Consider the following 20,210-nt stretch of genomic DNA (forward strand, 5'->3'; position numbering starts at 1 on the left):
TAAGAGCCGGCGGGTTCGTCGGTTCGTTCGAATTCGGCCGAGCTCGTCTATCTTCGAGTCACCTCGTGCGCGGGAGTACGAGAACTAACGAATGCTGGCGGAACCTCAGTTCGCTTCGAGCGTTCGCGCGTGACAGGTGTTCTCGTGCTATTATATATTTTGTTATCAAACAAAAAAAAATCAACTACGATTCCGTAATATTTATTTTCCGTTGGACGCGTGCACACGGTGAGTCATTACCTGGCGGTGCATACGTGATAGTGAACAAGTCTCGTAAAGTGCAGTGTATATGTGTGTGTGTTTATATGTTCCTTTGAAACATGTTTTGTTCGTCATTATTTTTCAATACTTCTACGAAAAAATTTACGTTCGACATAAACGTTATTCTATTATAATTTCGACTAAAAAGAAAAAAGCATATTCTAAATTATTCTTACACGAATAATAATAAATCAAATTAATTGTATTTATCGTCGCGATAAATTAGAAATAATGACGAACAATAGCTTGGAAGACGGATCGATGCGGAATGTTAGCTAGCTTGACTATATTTTTTGTATTCGTTGCATCGAATAATTTGATCGGTTAATGGTGTTTTATTGAGAAGAATTTCTGACAAATTCGAAGAGGATGCTGCCAAAGAAGAAGGAGTGCCAACAACAAGTGGAGCCTTATGCTCTCGAAGACATGATATCGGATTTACAAGCAAGAAGAAGTTCACTCGATCACGAGGACACCCTTCAAGATCCGAGTGAACTTCTGAAGCAACGTGAAAGGGATCTTGTTCTCGCCGCTGAACTTGGCAAGGCCTTGCTCGAAAGAAATCAAGAATTAACTAGGCAAAGCGAGTTATTGGCCGACGAATATGCCGCCAAACTGGAGGTGAGTCAGATTGTAAGTTTCAATTGCACTATTGCACTCTTTTATTTTTACCTATATAGATATTTCAATATTTTAGATATCAAGCGCAGTTATATTTTGTCGACTGTTGTTTTCTCGAGGTTTTACATACTTTACATTAATACGTTTTTTGTTGTTTTGATTTAAAATCGTCCGTGTGGTACATATACAGTGCGAGATAAAAATCTAGATAAGATAGAATAAAGAGATTATGCGAAGAAATGTGGAAAATGAATATATAAATAATTCGTTAATTTGTCAAATGTAATCTGCTTTTTATCTCGTTCTGTACATTGTATATATTCCGAGATCAATATTATTTTCTTTCAAAATTCATTTCTAACGGTAACATTTCGAATTCTAATGAACTTTATAAATACAATAAAGGTGCGAAGAAACAATGAAAAATACATAAGTAGAAAAAAGATATTTATGTATATAACATATATATATCCAAAGAAACGTGCGAATTTTCGTAATTACGGTTTTACGGAGCTCTGAAATGTTATCTGTCACGTTGCAAGCAATCGCAATTGCAATCGTATAAAACAGTAGTGAGAACCCGAACGGTCTTTTTTACATTTAAACGTTCTTTCCAACTTGTATGCACACACACGCACACACATCCACACATAGGTAAATATGTATACATATGTGCATAAAAGCGAAGAGTCGGGGATGCGGGGTAAAATATATATATTACGAAACTTGAAAAAGGCGGAAGAAGTCTCGCTTGGCCGACTAAACTACAACAATATATACTATTATATTATATATACCACTTTATTATTATATTATTATATATATATAATGAAATATAGTAATAAAGTAAGATAGATAATATTGGGTTGGTTTAACAAACAATATTAGAATTTTGATTAGTTTGATTATTCTATATTATTACGACTAAAATGTAATTTTGTATATGTACTATATTATCGGCTTGCTAGCAATAATGTTTATAACTATTTTTATAATTCGTATAGAGGAAAAAAACAAACTCCGCAAGTGCATTCAATTTCCAATGCAATGAAATCTCTCGCTTGGTTGCATTTATCTCGTGAAAAATGTATTCGAAATGTCTCGTCTTGTCTCCCGTAGATCGGTGCTCCGATTTCAGCGAAATCTTCTGATGGAGAAACTCGTACGTAAATCCATCCTACTCACTGATTTCGAACTTTCGTTTTCTTTTTTCTTTGTTTTTCGTCACGTCTTCCCTTTTTGTATACGTATGTGTAAATAACGGAAATATTTTAGGTAATCGGATTAGACGATACAACCGGTATATTTGTAAATAATATTTTGACATAAAAAGAAAGAAGATAAAGTTTTTTCTCGTTTTAATAAAACATAGATTTGAACGGTCAACGAATGAAAAGTAAACAAATTAGTAAGTTTGAAATTGGAAAACATAAACAGATAGACCGAAGTCACCGAGGGGGAGGCAATACAGCAATGAACAGAAAGCCACGAAAGCGTGGAAACAAGGCACTTAAGCAACGCAACATCAAAGACAATGCCCGGTACCACGCTCTGCCTGTTTACTTGCCTGTTTACCTGCCTACCTGCCTACTCGTCTGGATTGTCTACTCGATTGTTTCTTCTCCTAGTTTTCTGCATTTTGCCTGTCACCTTATTTTTGACCTAAGTAAAAAGTATCTTACATGTAAGACTTACGTTTGAGATTTTTGCGCGTTTCCATTGTATTGCTTTCCAACGAGCACGCGACTTACGTTACCAACATTTTTTTTCTTTATCGAGGAAGAGACAACGCAGAAATATAATTATTATACTTATTTATTTGAATAATTGGCGGGGGCCGAATGTTCGTAGGTAATTTAGAGTCTCGAAGAAGATAAATTGATCGATAATATTATATAAAAATTTGTAGTCCATGCAGAAATGTTCGATTCACTTTGTATTTAATTGGATCAATTTGTTTGTACATATTTGTATATAGTTACAGGATGTAGGCGCAAAATGTAATGTAATGAAAGCAAACGATCGATGCAATGAGTCGTAGGAATCGTTTGTTCCTATTCGATGATTTAGTTTTACACGGAACATGGTGTTACTACCTACCTGTATCCCATAAAAAATCGTCTTTTATCGCGATGACATAAAATCAGACAGCGTTGAACACCGTTACCGTTAGGAGAAGGAGGAAGAGTAGGAGTAGAAAAGACAAAGCTCAAAGATAGATTCGACTATTAATTGTAAGAGAAATAATTGCATCCGGAAGGCGGAAGATACCCCGTAGGTACGGTGCCATTTCAGAGAAAGTACGGGTGTGCTTCCTGAAGCCAACGTTGCATAGCACTCAAAATATCCTTGCAAGTGTGTTAGTTTAGCTTTATGTCTCGTTAACGTCACCTCTTTCTTAATTCACAATGACAATAGGTTTAACTTAATCGTGATTACGTTAGAATAATATGCTTAAGACGTAGAGTCTTACAAGATATCTTAGGGGGAATTGTTCATTATTACTTTCCATATATTATATATGCAGATATATGCGGAGAATAATAATACAAAAATATAATAGCAGAACAATATCGTTTCGTGTCTACTTTAATCATTCTAATTATTTACAAATCATAAAATTTTTATTCTAATTTATGAATTCACGATCGATCGAATTAGCTGTATATAATATATGTACGTTTGAAAGATTTTCGTAGCGTTTTCCTATTCGAGCATGATCGCGATCGACATGCTATGATTTAGCATCGCATTTAAATAAACGTATCTACGCGGCATTATGTACCATACGTATGAACTACACCATATGTACATAACTACACGTATGTATACACGAATTACGTGCATCAAATAAGAAGTTGGAAAGTAATATCACGCACTTCCGATTAATCTACGGGGTCCCCTACGTTTCCGGACAGTTTAATTAGAGTTTCTGTGTTTTCTATACACGTGATATGTTTATCGATCCACGAATAATAAAGGTTCGACTTATGTAAGCGAATGGAAAGCATTTTACGTGCGCTTTTCCACGATTTATCTTTTCGATTAATTCTAATATATTTTGATTTATTGACTTTTCTCTTTTTGTTCCGGTTAATTATTAAATCGTCCATATTATACGTATATGGATTTACCGTTGAAATGCTATCGATCGTATTTTACTTCGACGATCTAATTTTTTCTTCGTACTTATCGGTGTTAGGCTTGTTAAAAATTAGGTCGACTTAGGCCAGGTAACGAGGATAATACGCAAGAACGAAGCCGTTAGTTCGGTATTTCTCTTCTCTTGTATAATTGTAGATCTTTCCGAGTCCTCTGTGTGTCGGATATAAACAAAGAGCGCGCGCTTCGAGAGAGAAAAAAATAATTATGATAAACATCGAGATCTGTGGAAAAAGTGGAAATTACACGACCTCTATCTTTTCTCGTATACTATGCTTTGAACATTGTAGGCTCATCGAGTCTTTCGCCGATGATTCTCTGTACCAAGTTCGACTCAGAAGTATTATGCGCGTAATGCTCGATCATGATTGCAGGAAAGTGCCTTGAAACAGAGAGAAAGAGCTATTATGCATCGAATGCGCTTTTCCTTTTCAATATTTATCACAGCAACGGAGCGGTAATGGCACCTGCTGAAGTCCGCGGAACTTTTTCCTCCTCGTCTCATTTCTTTTCACGATTGCATTCATACGAAAATGGAAGCACTGGTTTATAATAATTTCTATTATATGTATGTGGATAGAATTGTGGTAGTAGTCTGCGTCGACGTTGCGGCATGCTTCGTTGCTTTTACCAGAGATGCGTTCTACCCTATAAACTTTATTTATGAGTCACCATGAGTTATTTACACTACGGATAGAAAAAATTATTTGCTTAGATAAGAATTTAAACATTTTCAGAGATTATTCGTTTCGATTAATTCATTTATTTATTTATTTGTTTGCAGTAACGTTAATCGTATGGCGTAAACAAATTTGCGACGCGTCTATAGGGTGATTCAATTAAATTCTATATAATTAAAATTACAGTAGGAATAAGCGATCACTTACTCGCGTATCTTACATTCGCAATATCTAATTTTCGCTAATTGTTATATATAAGATCTGAAACACACTTAAATCGTTACGGTACAGAATCGAACTCGCTTTCGAAGTTAATTCTAATAAAGATCTATATCATGATCCATTTTTCGTGGATCTTCGTAAGAATCGAAATCATTTTGAAATCTTTGCGGCCTACTTTAGAAGATACTTTTGTTTCTTCGCGGAAACGCAGGGACGATATGATTTGTTTTCTTTTCTTTTTATATTTTGATATTTCTATTTATCTTGGATTGGCACGTTCTAATAGCTTAGAAACACGCCAGAGTTAATTGCGAAGAATTGTAGAAGAAGTCTCTCTGCGCAGAGATTAGGCATTTCGAGAAGTCGACATGAAGCAGACCGGAAGTAGTCTATCGCGAAAAAGTACTTTACTTGAATTTTTTACTCGTCGGGAAGGCGTACGGTGGATTCTAGATCCGATCCGTGTGATTAGAGAAAGAATAGAATAAAAATAGAGACTAGTTTTGGCCACAGTATGCGAGGAGATACATTGGTCTTCAATATCTAAGCGGTGAGCCGCATATCGCGTCGAAATGAGCTCGCATTACGAATCCGTAATACGAGCAGAGGTGTGCCCCCACCTCTCAACCCTTACTCCCTTCATCTCTTACCGAGGAAAGTGCATATGCAGTTTCTTTTGCTTTTTTTTTTCTTTCTTTCTTTTAGCGTGCACGAGAGTCCGAGCGAAAAAAGGATCGCTGCCCTTGCAAAGTGGATCGACTATGTGTGTCCACCATGTGTGTCCACCATGCGTGCCTGTAAATTCAGTAGAAATACGTCGAGTAACTCGCTCCTTTCTCCGCAGTTTAATAAACAAATTATTATTTTAATAAGCAAACTTTTGTAACATTTTATCTTTTACGAAGATTCACGTCGTTTATGCAATTTATTGTAAATCGTATCGTTTTGTTGTACGCGTAAAATGAATTTTAGAAGAGAAAGGTTTACCGTCAAATGGATTAATCTTCAATGATCGCGATCGTGAAAGGCGATTTCGTCAGGGACAAGTGCATTTCAGTCTACGTGACTCATTCGTAATAATAAATAAAATAAAAAAGTTAACTCCTACAGGTTGAGCAAGGAAGAACATTTTTCGAGATCCATCAAGGTCGATCGAAGATTAGCAATAATCGTTCGCAAACTTTTTTCATCGTGTGCAACCGAACAGACCGGGCGATAAATGTTATCTTATCTCGATATGCTTACGTCGATAAAATTCATATAATATAAAAGAAAAAGAGAGAGGGATGAGTAATAAAGAATAGATTAAAACTCCTCGATGGATTTTCAAAATCAATTATTTTTTTTCTAATATTTGCGTGCACGTCACGCAATTAGAAATTTTTTACTTTTTACGAAAATTTATTTTTTTCCAATCATTTTATTAATTCCCCTTTTTTTTTTAACTATTTTATTACTAAATATGATTCACGATTGGGTTGGAGATGAAGGCGAGTGTCAGGGGAGAGGAGGAAGCAGGGGGAGATTATATAGCGGTATAGTTACTTAATTATCCGTTCTTTCTTTCCACTCACTCTGTTAATTCTCGTATTATGCTGTTATGGTTGTGCAATGATCATACACTTACAGTGGTTAGTCACGATGTTTTGAAATCAATCGAATTGGTTATCTTAAAATAAGATATTAAAGATGGATATTTTTTCGGCACCGATATATTTATATTTAACTCTTCAAATAGAATTTATTCGTATACGAATGATTGATTGGTCAAATAAATAATACGATTATAATACAATTTAATTTGTAATTTGAAAAATAATATTCGTGTCACGAGACGAGATTCTTATTTGAAAATGAATAACTCGATCGCGAATAGATCAGTTAGCATTAATTTACGATGAATTAGCTTCATTTAAGGAGGCAAAAACGAAGCAGTGACGTAACTTTTTAACCCGGATCATCGTGGAATTTCCTCGGCAGATCGTAGTTAGCTTGCTTGCTTACCTTTCCTCTTTTAGAATTAGTCAGCTGGCTTCTATTATACCTCGGACTCGTGCCGGATCATTGCTTTCGATATTACGATTTTCCATCCTACTTTAACTTATTCAATCAGCTACCGAACAGAACGATCCTTTTCTTTCAGTGAAAGTAAACGAACCCTCGTATAATACGATTTAGTATCGGATTAGAAGAAGTTACGAAGGTAACGCGAATTTAGGCGAGTGCGTCTCGCGTTTAATAACAATTTCAAAATCGTAGACAATTTAGGATTTTGTTTCGCGTAAACGTATAAGTAATTCGGTGTTCGATCGAATTTTTCTCGTTATTTAGAAAGAAACAATTAAAGTTTCTTCATCATTAGATTTCTTTTCTCCCATCCCGTCCAGCTACTTTATATAGTAGTATCGAGATCTACGTGAGAAATGATTTTCTTTTCTTCCAAGCGTTTCGTTAAAGTATTCTTCTTTTTTTCCCTTCCCTCTTTTTCTATGAATTATTTCCAAATTTTTATTTGTTCATTATTTTACTTATATATTACAATTAACAATATATAACGGTACACGCAAAATATTTGTAGTAGAATATAATAGAAACATCGACAGAAGAATCGTTTTCTCTTTCAGCAGATCGTAGAAAGTTTATTAAAAATGTAATAGAAAAAACTAGGTTGATTCCAAACCGAAACAGAAGCAGAAGCAGAAGAAGAAGATTTAATGAAGGGAGATCTACTAATCTGATAAACGTAGCAGTATCACTATATCAACGATATATCTGCACACGTACGTGCATACGCGATTGCAATTCTAAACAATGAAACGATTAGAATCACCAACCATACATTCTTATTGTACTTTCCAAATTTCGATTAGTACCATTATACTCGACGTCACCAACCTAATTAACGATAGGTAAAACACTATGTTTTGGCACTATCTAATCATTGAACTTACGGAAATAATTTGAAGTCGCGTGACTCATCATTCGCTTCGTTAATATTACACCACCTTTTATTTTTCTTTTTTTTTCGTAATATTATTTTGCGCGTTGAAAATGAAAATCCTGTTATTCTTACAAGTAACAAGGATCGAATTGATTTAAAAATTAGAGATCGATGAGTCGTGAAATGACTCAGGATCTAATTTGCAATCTTGTCCGTAGTTTTTCCTTTGAAATCGTCGTCGTCATTTATTATTTTTTCTTTTTTGAATCACCACACATCTCGAGTAATAATTATTTTGATTATAAATTATCTCGATTATTTATGCAAATTTAAATATAATTATTAGAAAGTTATGATCCGTTCTTTTCTTTTTTTTTGGGAGCGATTTCAAAAGTACTTTCGTTTCTCTTCAATGATCATTCCAACGAAAGAGAAATTATTTTCCTCTCTTCTCTCTTTTTATTTGTTTCTTTTCTTTTCGGTTTATTGTTTAAAAATTCGAACGACGTCCGGTCTTGATCACTTATGTATATAACATGTTTATAAGCGAAGAGACGAAGGAAAGCCTCTTCCGGAATACTTTGTTCGATTTAATGGCATACCTCCGAGCGTTTTCTGCTTCGAGGAGACGGTACTTCCGTTCGATATAGAAAGGAAAATTATTGTACAAATGAAATAAGGAAAGGAGGGTGATCGTTCAATGGCACGGATTACTTTTTCATTAGGTTTTACGAAATAACTAGTCGTTTATAGGAAAGCACATAAAAAAGAATCTTATTTTATTCGCTTACGATTAAACTAGTTAAAGTATCAAGTTGAAAATATTAGTGTTCGATATTCCTTCGAAATAAATGTATATCGTAGTCTAGAATCACCGAGTATAAGTTCGCTTCGCGCATTCGTCGTCGTCTATGATTAAATATTCATCTCTCTATCAAATTTTCCTTCATTAGGCAAAAAGAAGTAGCAGAGTATCATAATCCTAATGTAAAAAAACAAAGAACAGGCGGTTGATTTTTTCACGGAAGCGACTACTTTCTTATTGGATCCGCGATCTCTCATTGTACCTGAGGTCAAGTTTGAATAAATTTTCCCAAGAAAGGAGTGCGGGATAAACGCAAACTTATTTTCTCATATATACGTGGGTGTATCGCGGTAGTAACGTATGCATGCGCGCGTTTGTGGGTGTATTGGTATTCTCGAAGAACGGGATCGGTTCTTGTGAGTCACGAGAGATCGGTTTGAAAAGAAACAAATCTTTTTCTCTCTCTTCGGCCGTTCCCATAAGTTGTTAGCGTTATCGGCTATTGCTGGAGATCGCTATAGGGAACATCTTCCCATCTCTTTCCATCTGTTCTACCGTCTGCACGTGCACCCTCGGCGTGCACTTCGGTATGCATTTGATCTCGTTAGAGGTCTGGCTTGTGTCTTGCGCGAACCAAAGAAGTCTTATCGGAGAAGTCAATTTATCGAGTTTTTTTCGATTAACGATAGGAATGCGTTATCGATTTTTTGATACATGTTTGTAGGTCTGTTTATATAGCAAGTGTAGAGGAAAGAAAAAATGTTGTTTTGGAAAAAACACACGATCGTTATTTTTTTCCCCGAAAATGACGAGGAACTCTCATGAATAAATCACGAAGCATCTCTCGAGGCATAACGCTTTACGTTGAACGATTTACACGCTGGCAGGCATCTCGGTAAGAGTAATAATAACTGTACGAAGCGTTTAGTTTGTCCTCTCTCGGAGGACTTTACCGAAAGAGGAGAGATCGTCGTCCTTTCACGGACTTTGGGGGATCGGCGAACTGCGTTCTCTGAGTTTACCGAAGTCTACCTTAGGCTTAGCGAGCGATCGGTCGATGAGTAACCACGGGAAACCAAGGCCATACCTTCCAGCTCGATAAACTCCGTCGACTTTAAACGACGACTACCAAGTACCATCGGCAATTGCTACCAACCGAATATCAAATTCGAGCTTGCCCGTTAGATAAAAATAGACCCGAAAGAAAAAACACATTTCTTTCGAGTGGGAAACCATCGATGACGCAAACCTAAATATTACAGTCTTTTTTTTCTTCCTCGAGTCTGTTGGATATCAAATTCGAGCTAGGCCGATCGTTATAAATATCTTCCAAGGAGAAATCATCGACGGCGAAGTTTCAAATAGATCGAATTCGACAAATAATAGAGAACGAGGAGACAACCTATAACATTTTCAAAGTTTCAATACCATGAAACATCCATTCCCAGGTCGTTCCTTTTACAATTTTAACAATAATCGTCTTATCTCGAAATCTGGAAAAATAAAAAACAATCGAAAATGAGTTCCTCGCATTTACCTTATCTTATCGTTATCACCGCTATCAGTATCACCTCTCATTGATCGAACGTGTGACCTCCAAGAGAGTACAAGCTTGGTATAACAATGTTTCTGAATATTTTATGCAAACGGGTAGAGACAGGCGTGTACGATGTACGTGTGTAAGATCGATAGAACACGCGTTTCTTCGAGTCAAAGAGATCTATCGCGTACATTTTTTGAAGGATTCGGTTTTGGTTAAATGTTAAGCAGTCGTAAAAAAAGAAAAACAAAAAACAAAGTAATATAAAATTCAAGAGAGGTCCGGCTAAGACCTCTGGTCCTGTAAGAAAACCAGTTTTCTTTCCTCTCCGTGAGTGGCAAACGAAAGAGGAGAAGAGTTGACCCCTCTCCACCTTACCCCCGTCCCTATTCATGCGAATACCTTTACTCCTTTGAAACGATTTCGTGCTACGAGAAGTCCCTTTCTTTCTCGAGTTCTCTTTGTTCTTTTCAGTCGATCACCGATTACGCGGATTGACCTCGCATCTAAATGTATATACTCGCATATACCCAGGTATATCCTTCCTTTCACTTAGCTTAACTTTGACTGGATTTCGAGAATCCGCGTGGATACAACAGGTTACATCATTGACGACGTTTTTCAATTTAAGACAAGACTCGCCATATTTTTTTCTTGTTAAATATTTTATTTAAATTTTTTTTTTAAATTATTGCTCATCGACTCGTTCGGGTTCGTCTACATTTTTTTTACAAATTCTATCGATTCGATCTTATCATTTTCTAATCATTTTTTAATCAATTTTCCTTACTTTTTTTTTTACATCTAATACCCCATTCACTTTCTATATTAATAATTAAATATCATTAACGTTCACCGATAGAAACAACAACTTTCTTCATCTTTTTATCGCGAAAAAAAGAAGTTTGTAAAATTCATCGAACCACTTTGGAGGGAGATTTCAAATAAAAAATCGAACAAAAATCTAAATGGAAAGGCAGAAGAAACTGGTTTACCCGGCATATAAATATATTTTTGTATATACACGTGTATATATATGTAAAAGCATTTACTTTCCTACCTTCAAATCAACGAAGCTTGAAGAAATACATATATATATTACGTAATACAACATTTACGCACTTAAATTAACTTTCTTTCCATTAAAAATATAGGAAAATATAAATGAAAAAATACAAAATTCGATAGAATGATCGGTCGAAAAATGGTATGGAAATTAGTCGAATTAGAAGAGAGGATTTTCTTTTACTTGGATTGTAGAAGCTTTAGGAGCAAACTAATGCGATCTTACGCAAGCATAATATGTATACATATATATATCACGCTACAGTATTATACAGTATTACTGCGGTATTAGTCGTCTAACGTTCTATCTAATAGCACGTGGCAAAAGTGTCAGAGTTTGTGCACGTTTTTCTTCCTGCCTGCATAATATTTCTGTTTTTTTTTCTTTTTTCTATTTAATTGCATTAACGGAAACTAAAAATAGTTTGCACGTTGTCATATAGACTAGTTCATACATACGTATGTATATCTGTTTAGAGTCTCGAGCAGGAGAGGCATTTGTTACGTAGGAGATTGGAGGAAACTAAAGGCGAAAGCGAAGCTAGAGTTATCGAGCTTCAAACCGATTTAGAAACATTGAGAGCTCAGTTGGAGGAACAAAACGAACGAGCTAGACGAGCCGAACGCGACCAGGCCACCTTGGTGACAGAATTGACAGCGCAGAACGCGAGATTAGCCGATCAGCTGAGGGAGGCTGCCAAACAGGAGGAACAATTGTTCCTCGAAGTTAAATTGCTCCGTGACAAGTGCGCGCACAGGAGCAACACTCTTCAGAATCATGTCAGTAGTTTGGAGATTTTGCGGGACGAGGTAAGGCGACATTAGAACTATAACCCTCCTTTCAATTTCATTTCAATCCTTCCTCAAAGGACAAATTTTCATTCTTATTCTTCGCATTCGAATACGTTCTGCTCGATGGGATATTTCGTCTTGCGCCTTGGTTCGATCAAAGGACGACGTGTTCTGAAATTTCAGTTAACGTTATTTATTGCGATTATGCGATAATTATGTAAGCGACATTGCGACCGATATTTTCTTTTTTTCCAAGAGGAATTATGCAAATGAAGAATTAGAATGAAATCCTAGCTAACCCATTGTCACATTATTCCTTTTCCAATTTTCATTATCATTGGAAATAATTGTAAGATGATTTATAAACGTAGAAGAGAATCTCGGGGCAATGTTTTAGGTACAATTGGTATCGGCTCAGAGGACGGAATTAGAGAGGAGGTCCTTGGAATTACGAGAGGAGAGAGCCAGGGCGGTCGCGGCCCTCGAAGAAGCCGAGGAGAGAGCTGCGGCCTTGGAACGACTTGGCCACGAGGCTGAACATCGAGCTAGGCTAGCTGAACAAGAGAGGTGAATTCAATCGAGTACAAACATACGAGCAAATATTTATTTTCACAATATTTTCATGCAAATGCACCAGTATTATATTTCATTCTTCAAAATCATCCCAAATCTTGCGTTCGTCTCTAATTAAGTCCTCTAATTTGTAATAGTAATCTAAATGTAAAATCGTAAATGCGAATAACGCAGAGACGAGTTGGCAGCAGCCTTAGCAGCTATCGAAGTTGAAAGAAGAGGGAGATCGGGATCGATTCAAAAACCACCGAGGTCCCTGCAAGTCGAGATGGAGTGCGAAGAAAGCGGAAGCTCCTTGGGTGAACAGGAAGACCTCAGATCGGAAGTTACCAGGGCAGTTAAGCGACTAAAGGAGTTGTGCGTTCATTTGCGTAGAGGAGAGGACGACTCGGGTTTGCAGAGCGACTGCGACGAGTCTATGCTCGTCATTACGAACAATACCGAAGCTGAGGTGAGCTAGAGCGAGATGAACGATTCCTTTGAATGTTGCGTGTGCGTGCTTGTGTGCGTGCTTGTGCGCGTGTGTTGGCTGTAGGGAGCTCGGATATCCTTTGTTCTTCAGTTTCCTGTCTCGTCCCTAACGTTTCAGAAATATCCCCCTCCTATACTTTATAAATGTATTCTCGACTTAATATTTCATAATTTTCTAAGAAGAAACTAATTGCGAATTTTTGATATCTTTTTTTGTATCTCTTTCATCGTCGGAAAGCACTTACTGACAATTACATTGTAATGTGTTTAGGTCAACTATCCAGGAGCTTTAACGGAATTAGTAGAAGAGGTCTACAACCTGGCGTTGTCGGGTCGAGGTGCTCCAGGTGAATTAGGCCTAGCGGTGGAATTACACCGAGTTAGAGAAGAATTAAATCACATGAAAGAACAGTTAAAACAATCTCAAGAAGAGTTGAAACGTCGTGGGGAGACGTTGCTCGAAACGACGAGCAAACTCAGCGTCTGCGAGGCCGAGCTCAGAGGTGTTAAAGAGGAACGCGACAGAGCACGAAACGACATGGAACATACGCAATTAACGAAGGACGAAGTCGTAGCTCAAGCTTATCAAGTTAGAGATCAAGCGGTGGCAAGGAAGAACAGAGCAGAAGTAGAATTAGCCAGAACGAGGATAGACGTTCTTCAAGCGAACAGTCAACTGATGGAGGCTATCCAGCAAAAGGTTGAACTCAGTCAGCAATTGGAACAATGGCAGATGGACGTTCAAATTTTATTGGACGAACACGTTCGTAGCAAACTTACGCCTAATTCCAATGCAATCGCCCCAGTTAACAAGGAATCTTCCGAGGTGGTTGCACCTGCTAGGAAGAAAAGGAGTACCAGTTCGTCTAAAAAAATGTTTGGACTGTTTTGACGAAGAAAAAATTAAGGGTGACCATTTTCTGACACACCTTGCGACGTATAATTGTTTTTAAAAATAACTACTTTGGTCAAAGTAGTAAGTTTGTCGAAAATTCGCGGAGGAAAAGAGCTATTTTTCTCATTTTCTATATAAGAGAATTGATTCCTATCAATCTCCGTCCTAGAAATTAAACATAATTGTTTATTTCTTCTAGAACTATTGAACATTATAACCCAATGGGTTGAACGATCTCGAATTTGTGTATATAGATATACTGTTTCTTATTGATGAAGTCAGTTAAAGGGATGGAATTAGTGTGATTTGTTAGAGGAAAAATGATAAGCAAGTGTTGTTTGGCCAGTGTACTTCAAATTTATATTATCATCATCGTCATTATTATTAATATCCGTCCAGACTGGACTATCGAAGTGAATCAACGAATTTTTTCGAGTGCGATTTAAAGAACAATAGACGATCGTGTGCAATAAGATAGGTTTTCATAAGGACTATTTAAAGTTTGCTAATAAATATTAGATGCATATCAGAGTGTGTATCATAACGTGTAATTCACTATCGGATTGATTGAAACGAGGAGTATTTATTTAATAAAATCATGCTGTCTTGCGAATTTATTATTACGAAAAATTACCTTCATACGATTAAGAGTATTGGTAGGTATGATATAAATAATAACGAGTAATTAATAATTCAAAAGAACAATATAAGAGCTTTTGAAAAGAAACAAATAGGCATTTATTCACAAGAGGCAGGTGTAGTAGTTACATTAGTTCATTTCATTTCTGTCGCTTTTACATGCATATGCATATGTCCGGCACAATACGGCATGCACAATACATATGTACACACATATATATATACGCGGCAATCTCCACACATTTTTTTTTATATCCATATATATATATATAAATATATATATATAATTATATAATATATATATATATACACATATAATTTTTTTTTTAATAATAATAATTATCGATCGATCCAACTACGCAATACAAATTGGGCATGAACAATTGGGAGCAGGTGCATACAAACTGGTTTTTTTTTATATCTCCTTAGACAATTTTTTAATCATTTTATCAGTATCATTTTTGCACACAAAACGCCGACGATATTATTTTTTTAATAATAAATACGTCGTTATTATTATTATTATTATTATTATTATCGTTATTATTAGTAATAATTAGTAATTTTAATGTTTTTTTTTAATTATCATATAATTTAAAACCAACGTGATTAGGCTTAATTTTATTCGGAGCATAATCACGTTCGTTCTATCCTCTTGTTCTTGTTCTTCTTCTTCGATGCTCTCTCTCTAGTATCCACCTGTTCTTCAATCATTTCTATTATTATTATTCTTATTATTATTATTTTTGTTTAATAATACGATACACATGATTTTTCATTCGTTTAATCATCGGATCTAGATTTGTTCTCGATCGTTTACATTGAAGCAGTATTTTACTTAGCGGAGACAAGGACGACGATTTCTGATATTAATAATTATTATTATTACTAATCATTATGATTGATTTTTTAATTTTAATCATTCGTTCAAACGTAAGGAGACGAGATTATTATTATGACAATAATTTCATAGTAAAAATAATTATAATAATCATATGAACTATATATTAATAATGCCTGATTTCGATAAAAGTTTATAATTAACAATAATAATCATTCTAACGATAACTGACATTAATACTAATTAATAATTAATAATTAATAATAATAATAATAATAATAATAATAATAATAATAATAATAATAATGACACATACAATTTTTACAAAATACATTTACAAATGATTGTTGTGCGATCATTGCGATCGACAAGTGACATTTTCCTATAATAAAAAGAATATTATTTTAATATTATTTTTTTTAATTATAAACTATTGTTAACTGCAAAGTATTTAATATTTCATTTAAAAATAGAAAGATTAAGAGAAATAGAGAGAGAGAGAAAGAGAGAGAGAGAGAGATAGAGAGAGAGACTATAATTATATCAACGAAGCATTCGTGTTAATTTTTTGTGCAGAAACAACAGTATATTTTTTAATCTTTTTATTTCATTACCAGCAGATCGCATTTTGTATTATATTTATTATTATTTATTTATTTATTTTTCCTTGCATCATTTAAATGATATTACATGTTCACGGTAAATATTTAAACTTTAGGATTTGCTATGCTATATTTCAGTTACAAGAGTGGTATCCAGTTCGCTTCTATACAGTCTTAATTAATTAATCAAATAATTAATTAAGGTCAGCTTATATTCCTTTTTTTTATATACTCTCGTGTACGTGTGTATGCGCGTGTGTCTGTAGCGCGACATGGTTTAACATTTATATAAAGTAAAGACAGTTAAGCTATGCGTAATAATTATTATTTTTTGTAGATTGAATAATTTATTTCGTCATTCCGAGAGGGCGTACTCTTAAATAGTTTATTCATTCATTTATTAAATAATTTCTTTCTTTCCTTCTTCGTATTCTCTTCATCTTCTTCTTCTTCTTCTTATAGTGCGTGCGTGTATGTATATATGTACGTATGCGTGCATTTCGTGATTTTTGCGTCGCCACGTGTGCCGGGTGTTTGTGTTTTTCTTGTTTTTTTTTTTTATGTGTGCATCACGCGAGTATATACGTGTAAAAATTGTCCCTCGCGATTCGTCCATTTAATTTCTATACGATTGTTTTCTTAGTACTGATTCTTCTTCTTAGAGATTCTTTTTCTTCCAAATTTCATGATTTTTTAATAATTATTATTTACATTTGCAGAGCTGATCTGACAAAATCTTTTTATATTATTTCTCTTTTATTGTTGTTCACACCAAAGTAAAACTCTACTCATTGTGATTGATTTAATATGAAATTTATAGATCATTTAGATTCCGTTGGATTTATTAATTATTGAATTTTAGATGAATCCCGTGTCGTTACATATGTACACATGTATCCATATGTACATATATATACATATATATATACTATATATATATATATTGAATAATAATATATAAATAATTAATATATAATATAAAAAGTAATATGTAATATAATAATACTAATAATATATATATGTTTATGTGTACACATGTGTGCTTATGCAGCATGTACGATGTTCGCTTAATAGTTCGTTCAATTTAGGATCGAGATAGATCATCTTCCCTTCGATTTAATTTTTTATTATATTTATCCTCGATTATTTTTTTATTTTCCAAGAGAAAGAGAGAGAGAGAGAGAGAGAGAGAAAGAGACAGAGACAGACAATGCCGCAAACATGATAAATCGCCATAAGTTTTCTATAAACACTACATAGCTATTCATGGTTTATTTATTCATTTTATTATTATTTTCCATTAAAGTCAGTGAAAGGCTCGATTAATTTTTTTATAACGCGCAATTATTTACAGATTATGGATCTATTTTGTCGATAATAAATAAATTCAGAATATTATTATTATATATATTATGTATATATATATATATATTAATTTTTAATTATTATTATTATTATTATTATTATTATTATTATTATTATTATTATAATTATTATAAGTCTCACACATACACATTCCCATCTTTTCGCCAAAATTTTCTTATAAATATTACGTCTTTTTTTAAATCATTTTGTGTTGTTTAATATCTTGCAAGTTTTCACCTATATTTTCTCACGAGTTACGAGCAACATTTCTTGTTCTTTCTCTCTTATTGACAGAGAGAAAGATATTTGAATCTTCTCGTATTCTTATCTCGTTTTCGCATTGTCTTCATTGTCATTCTTTGTCTTTATTCTCGTATTTTTATACTTATCTAAAACAACTACGTTAGAAACATCTTCGTTCTGGGTCCCACACATATTTGTGACTTTCGCAAACGACGATGGGTCTTATCGGCGATAATAAACACGACCGTCCTCTTAATATCGATACCTTCATCGATTCCTTCATCGATTCCTTCATCGATCATCGATCTATGGATCATTCGGATCACGTGACCATTTATGGAGAACGTTACACCTCGGAGAAATTAATTAGCTCGGAAGCAGATTGATGGTTTTTTTTTTGCGTTATTATGGGTTACATATAATAGCGTGTTTTATATATTTATATATTATTTATGAGGATCTCCGAGATGTAATATAATCTTTACGTTGTCACGCGATTTAAATATTCAATTTTCTTTCCACTTTTCTTTGCAGGATCTTCAAGGATAAGCTAGGAACACTTAGGTGAAGTCTGAAACTTATACACGAGCACACGTTTTTTTTTTTTTTTTGAGTATATTATAGTGATGATCTTAAAGAAATTACTTCGATGATAGTTAATCATTTTTTACTCATTTATATAATTGAATTTTTCTTTCTTTTTCTTTTTTACTCTAAACAATATCACACAAAATCGTTAATAATTTAGGTATAACATCATTGAATAGTTTTTCCTGGACAAAATTTTATATAATCATTGATATAATTGGAATATTCTTTTCCTCGAGACAATTTCACAAAATCGCACAATGATTTTTATTTTCTTTTTGTTTTTCTTTTAAATGAATATTACAACATTGATCCTAAACAATATGTGAAACATTTGACTAAAAGCATTCTATTATTTTTAATCCTAAAGGATATGTCTCGGGATTCGAATTTGATCTACTTCAAGAAGATCATTAACGCACACAAACAGCTGATGGAAGTATTATTATAATTCGATGATCATACAGATATGTAGATCAAGGAATATACATCCATGGAACCCCTGCTATTAATTATGCCCATTAATAATAATAATTAATAATTACATTATTTCTCTTTTTATTTCTCTCAATTTAGATCTAAAGATTTTATTGCACGATTATTGTGCGTAGAATAGTAACAACAATAATAATAATAATAGTAATAATAATAATAATAATAATATTAATAATAATAATAATAATAATAATTATTATTATTCGCCCAAACGGCTATAGTTATTAAATTTATGTATATACGTAAGAGTTTCTTTTCAAATCTCTCCTAAAAAACTTGTTTTAATCGAAGAAAAATTGTGATTGAAAGGACGGTCGTTAGTATAATATCTGTCGTACTCACCTTCGTTTATAATTATTATTATTTCCTTTATTTTATTTATTTATCTCAAAAATGCTCAAGCGCTTTCCTATAATAATTTTAATCAGCATAAAAAATAAATTCCCTATTAGCTAACGGTGTGTGTGTTGTGTGTGTGTGTCCATCATGAAAATTATTTTACGGCACGTGTTTTACTAATAATATTCTTCATACTCTTCGGATGCCCGTATATGTGAGTGTATGTATGTGTGTATTTTATTAATATTATTATTATTATTATTATTATTATTATATCTTTTTAATGTTTAAGTTCTGTCAAGATCTGGTCAATGTTTTTTTTCTCTAATCTGTACATAGTTAAGAATATATATATATAATTATAAATAAGCTCTCTCTATATAGCTTTCCATCGTTCAAAAGCATGATTTCACACACGCAAACACACATATATATCTATATCCTCTCTCTCTCTCTCTCTATCTCTTTTATACACAAAAATTCTCCATTTATACTCTATTTTTCTCTCTCTTTCTCTAATCGAGCTTTACGATCATTAATTCAATTGCGAACAGATTAAGGAGAATTATCTTACCATTTCGTATGTACAGACGAGTCACATTTACTCACGCTCATTCGCACTCTTATACTCCCTCTCTCTCCCTCTTTCTATCTATCATCTATCTTTCTATAGCAATCGTGTAAAACAATAAATTGAAAGTTGAAAACTAGATAAATACATTGAAACTTGATGTATAATTCGAATGCACACGTTGGCCTATTTGAAAATTTCAATTATCTGTCACTGCGTTTATTATTATTATTATTATTATTATTATTATTATTATTATTATTATTATTATTATTAATTCTTTTGCGATTTGTTTGCTATTACTTTTGCTTGCTTGTATTTGTTAAATACATATACATAACATCATATATCGACATACACTTAAGCGTAAGTCCACTATATAAATTTGTGGTGTGTGATTAGATTATAGCACTCTGCAGAGAATTCACGAATCAGTCGGTTTTTTTATCAATTGAAAGAGAAATTGTTGATGAAGGAATGGACTTTTTTTTTTTTTTTC

At 33.8% G+C, this 20,210-nt stretch overlaps 1 protein-coding gene across 3 annotated transcripts; it reads left to right on the forward strand.

Moving 5' to 3' along the window:
• Window positions 1-50: 50 nt before the first annotated feature.
• Window positions 51-14,641, forward strand: LOC122524398 (bicaudal D-related protein homolog). Of its 3 annotated transcripts, none has more exons than XM_043646676.1 (5): window positions 51-894; window positions 11,775-12,107; window positions 12,487-12,656; window positions 12,837-13,113; window positions 13,405-14,641. In XM_043646676.1, the coding sequence occupies exons 1-5, from the start codon at window positions 631-633 to the stop codon at window positions 14,023-14,025; spliced, it is 1,665 nt and encodes a 554-aa protein (XP_043502611.1). In that variant the 5' UTR covers window positions 51-630; the 3' UTR covers window positions 14,026-14,641. The 3 variants fall into 3 exon arrangements, with proteins under 3 accessions (XP_043502611.1, XP_043502613.1, XP_043502612.1); XM_043646678.1 differs by having other exon boundaries at window positions 12,508-12,656; XM_043646677.1 differs by having other exon boundaries at window positions 51-882.
• Window positions 14,642-20,210: the final 5,569 nt, after the last annotated feature.

This window comes from Polistes fuscatus, unplaced genomic scaffold, assembly GCF_010416935.1.
Source record: "Polistes fuscatus isolate 324 unplaced genomic scaffold, CU_Pfus_HIC Scaffold7, whole genome shotgun sequence".
Classification (NCBI taxonomy): domain Eukaryota; kingdom Metazoa; phylum Arthropoda; class Insecta; order Hymenoptera; family Vespidae; genus Polistes; species Polistes fuscatus.

Excerpts from the sequence above, each read along its gene's own strand:
- LOC122524398 (XM_043646676.1), top strand. The coding sequence starts at position 631 with ATGCTGCCAAAGAAGAAGGAGTGCCAACAACAAGTGGAGCCTTATGCT. Across the intron at positions 895-11,774 it reads AACTGGAGGTGAGTCAGATT|AGTCTCGAGCAGGAGAGGCA; the intron begins GTAAGTTTCAAT and ends ATATCTGTTTAG. Across the intron at positions 13,114-13,404 it reads CGAACAATACCGAAGCTGAG|GTCAACTATCCAGGAGCTTT; the intron begins GTGAGCTAGAGC and ends TAATGTGTTTAG.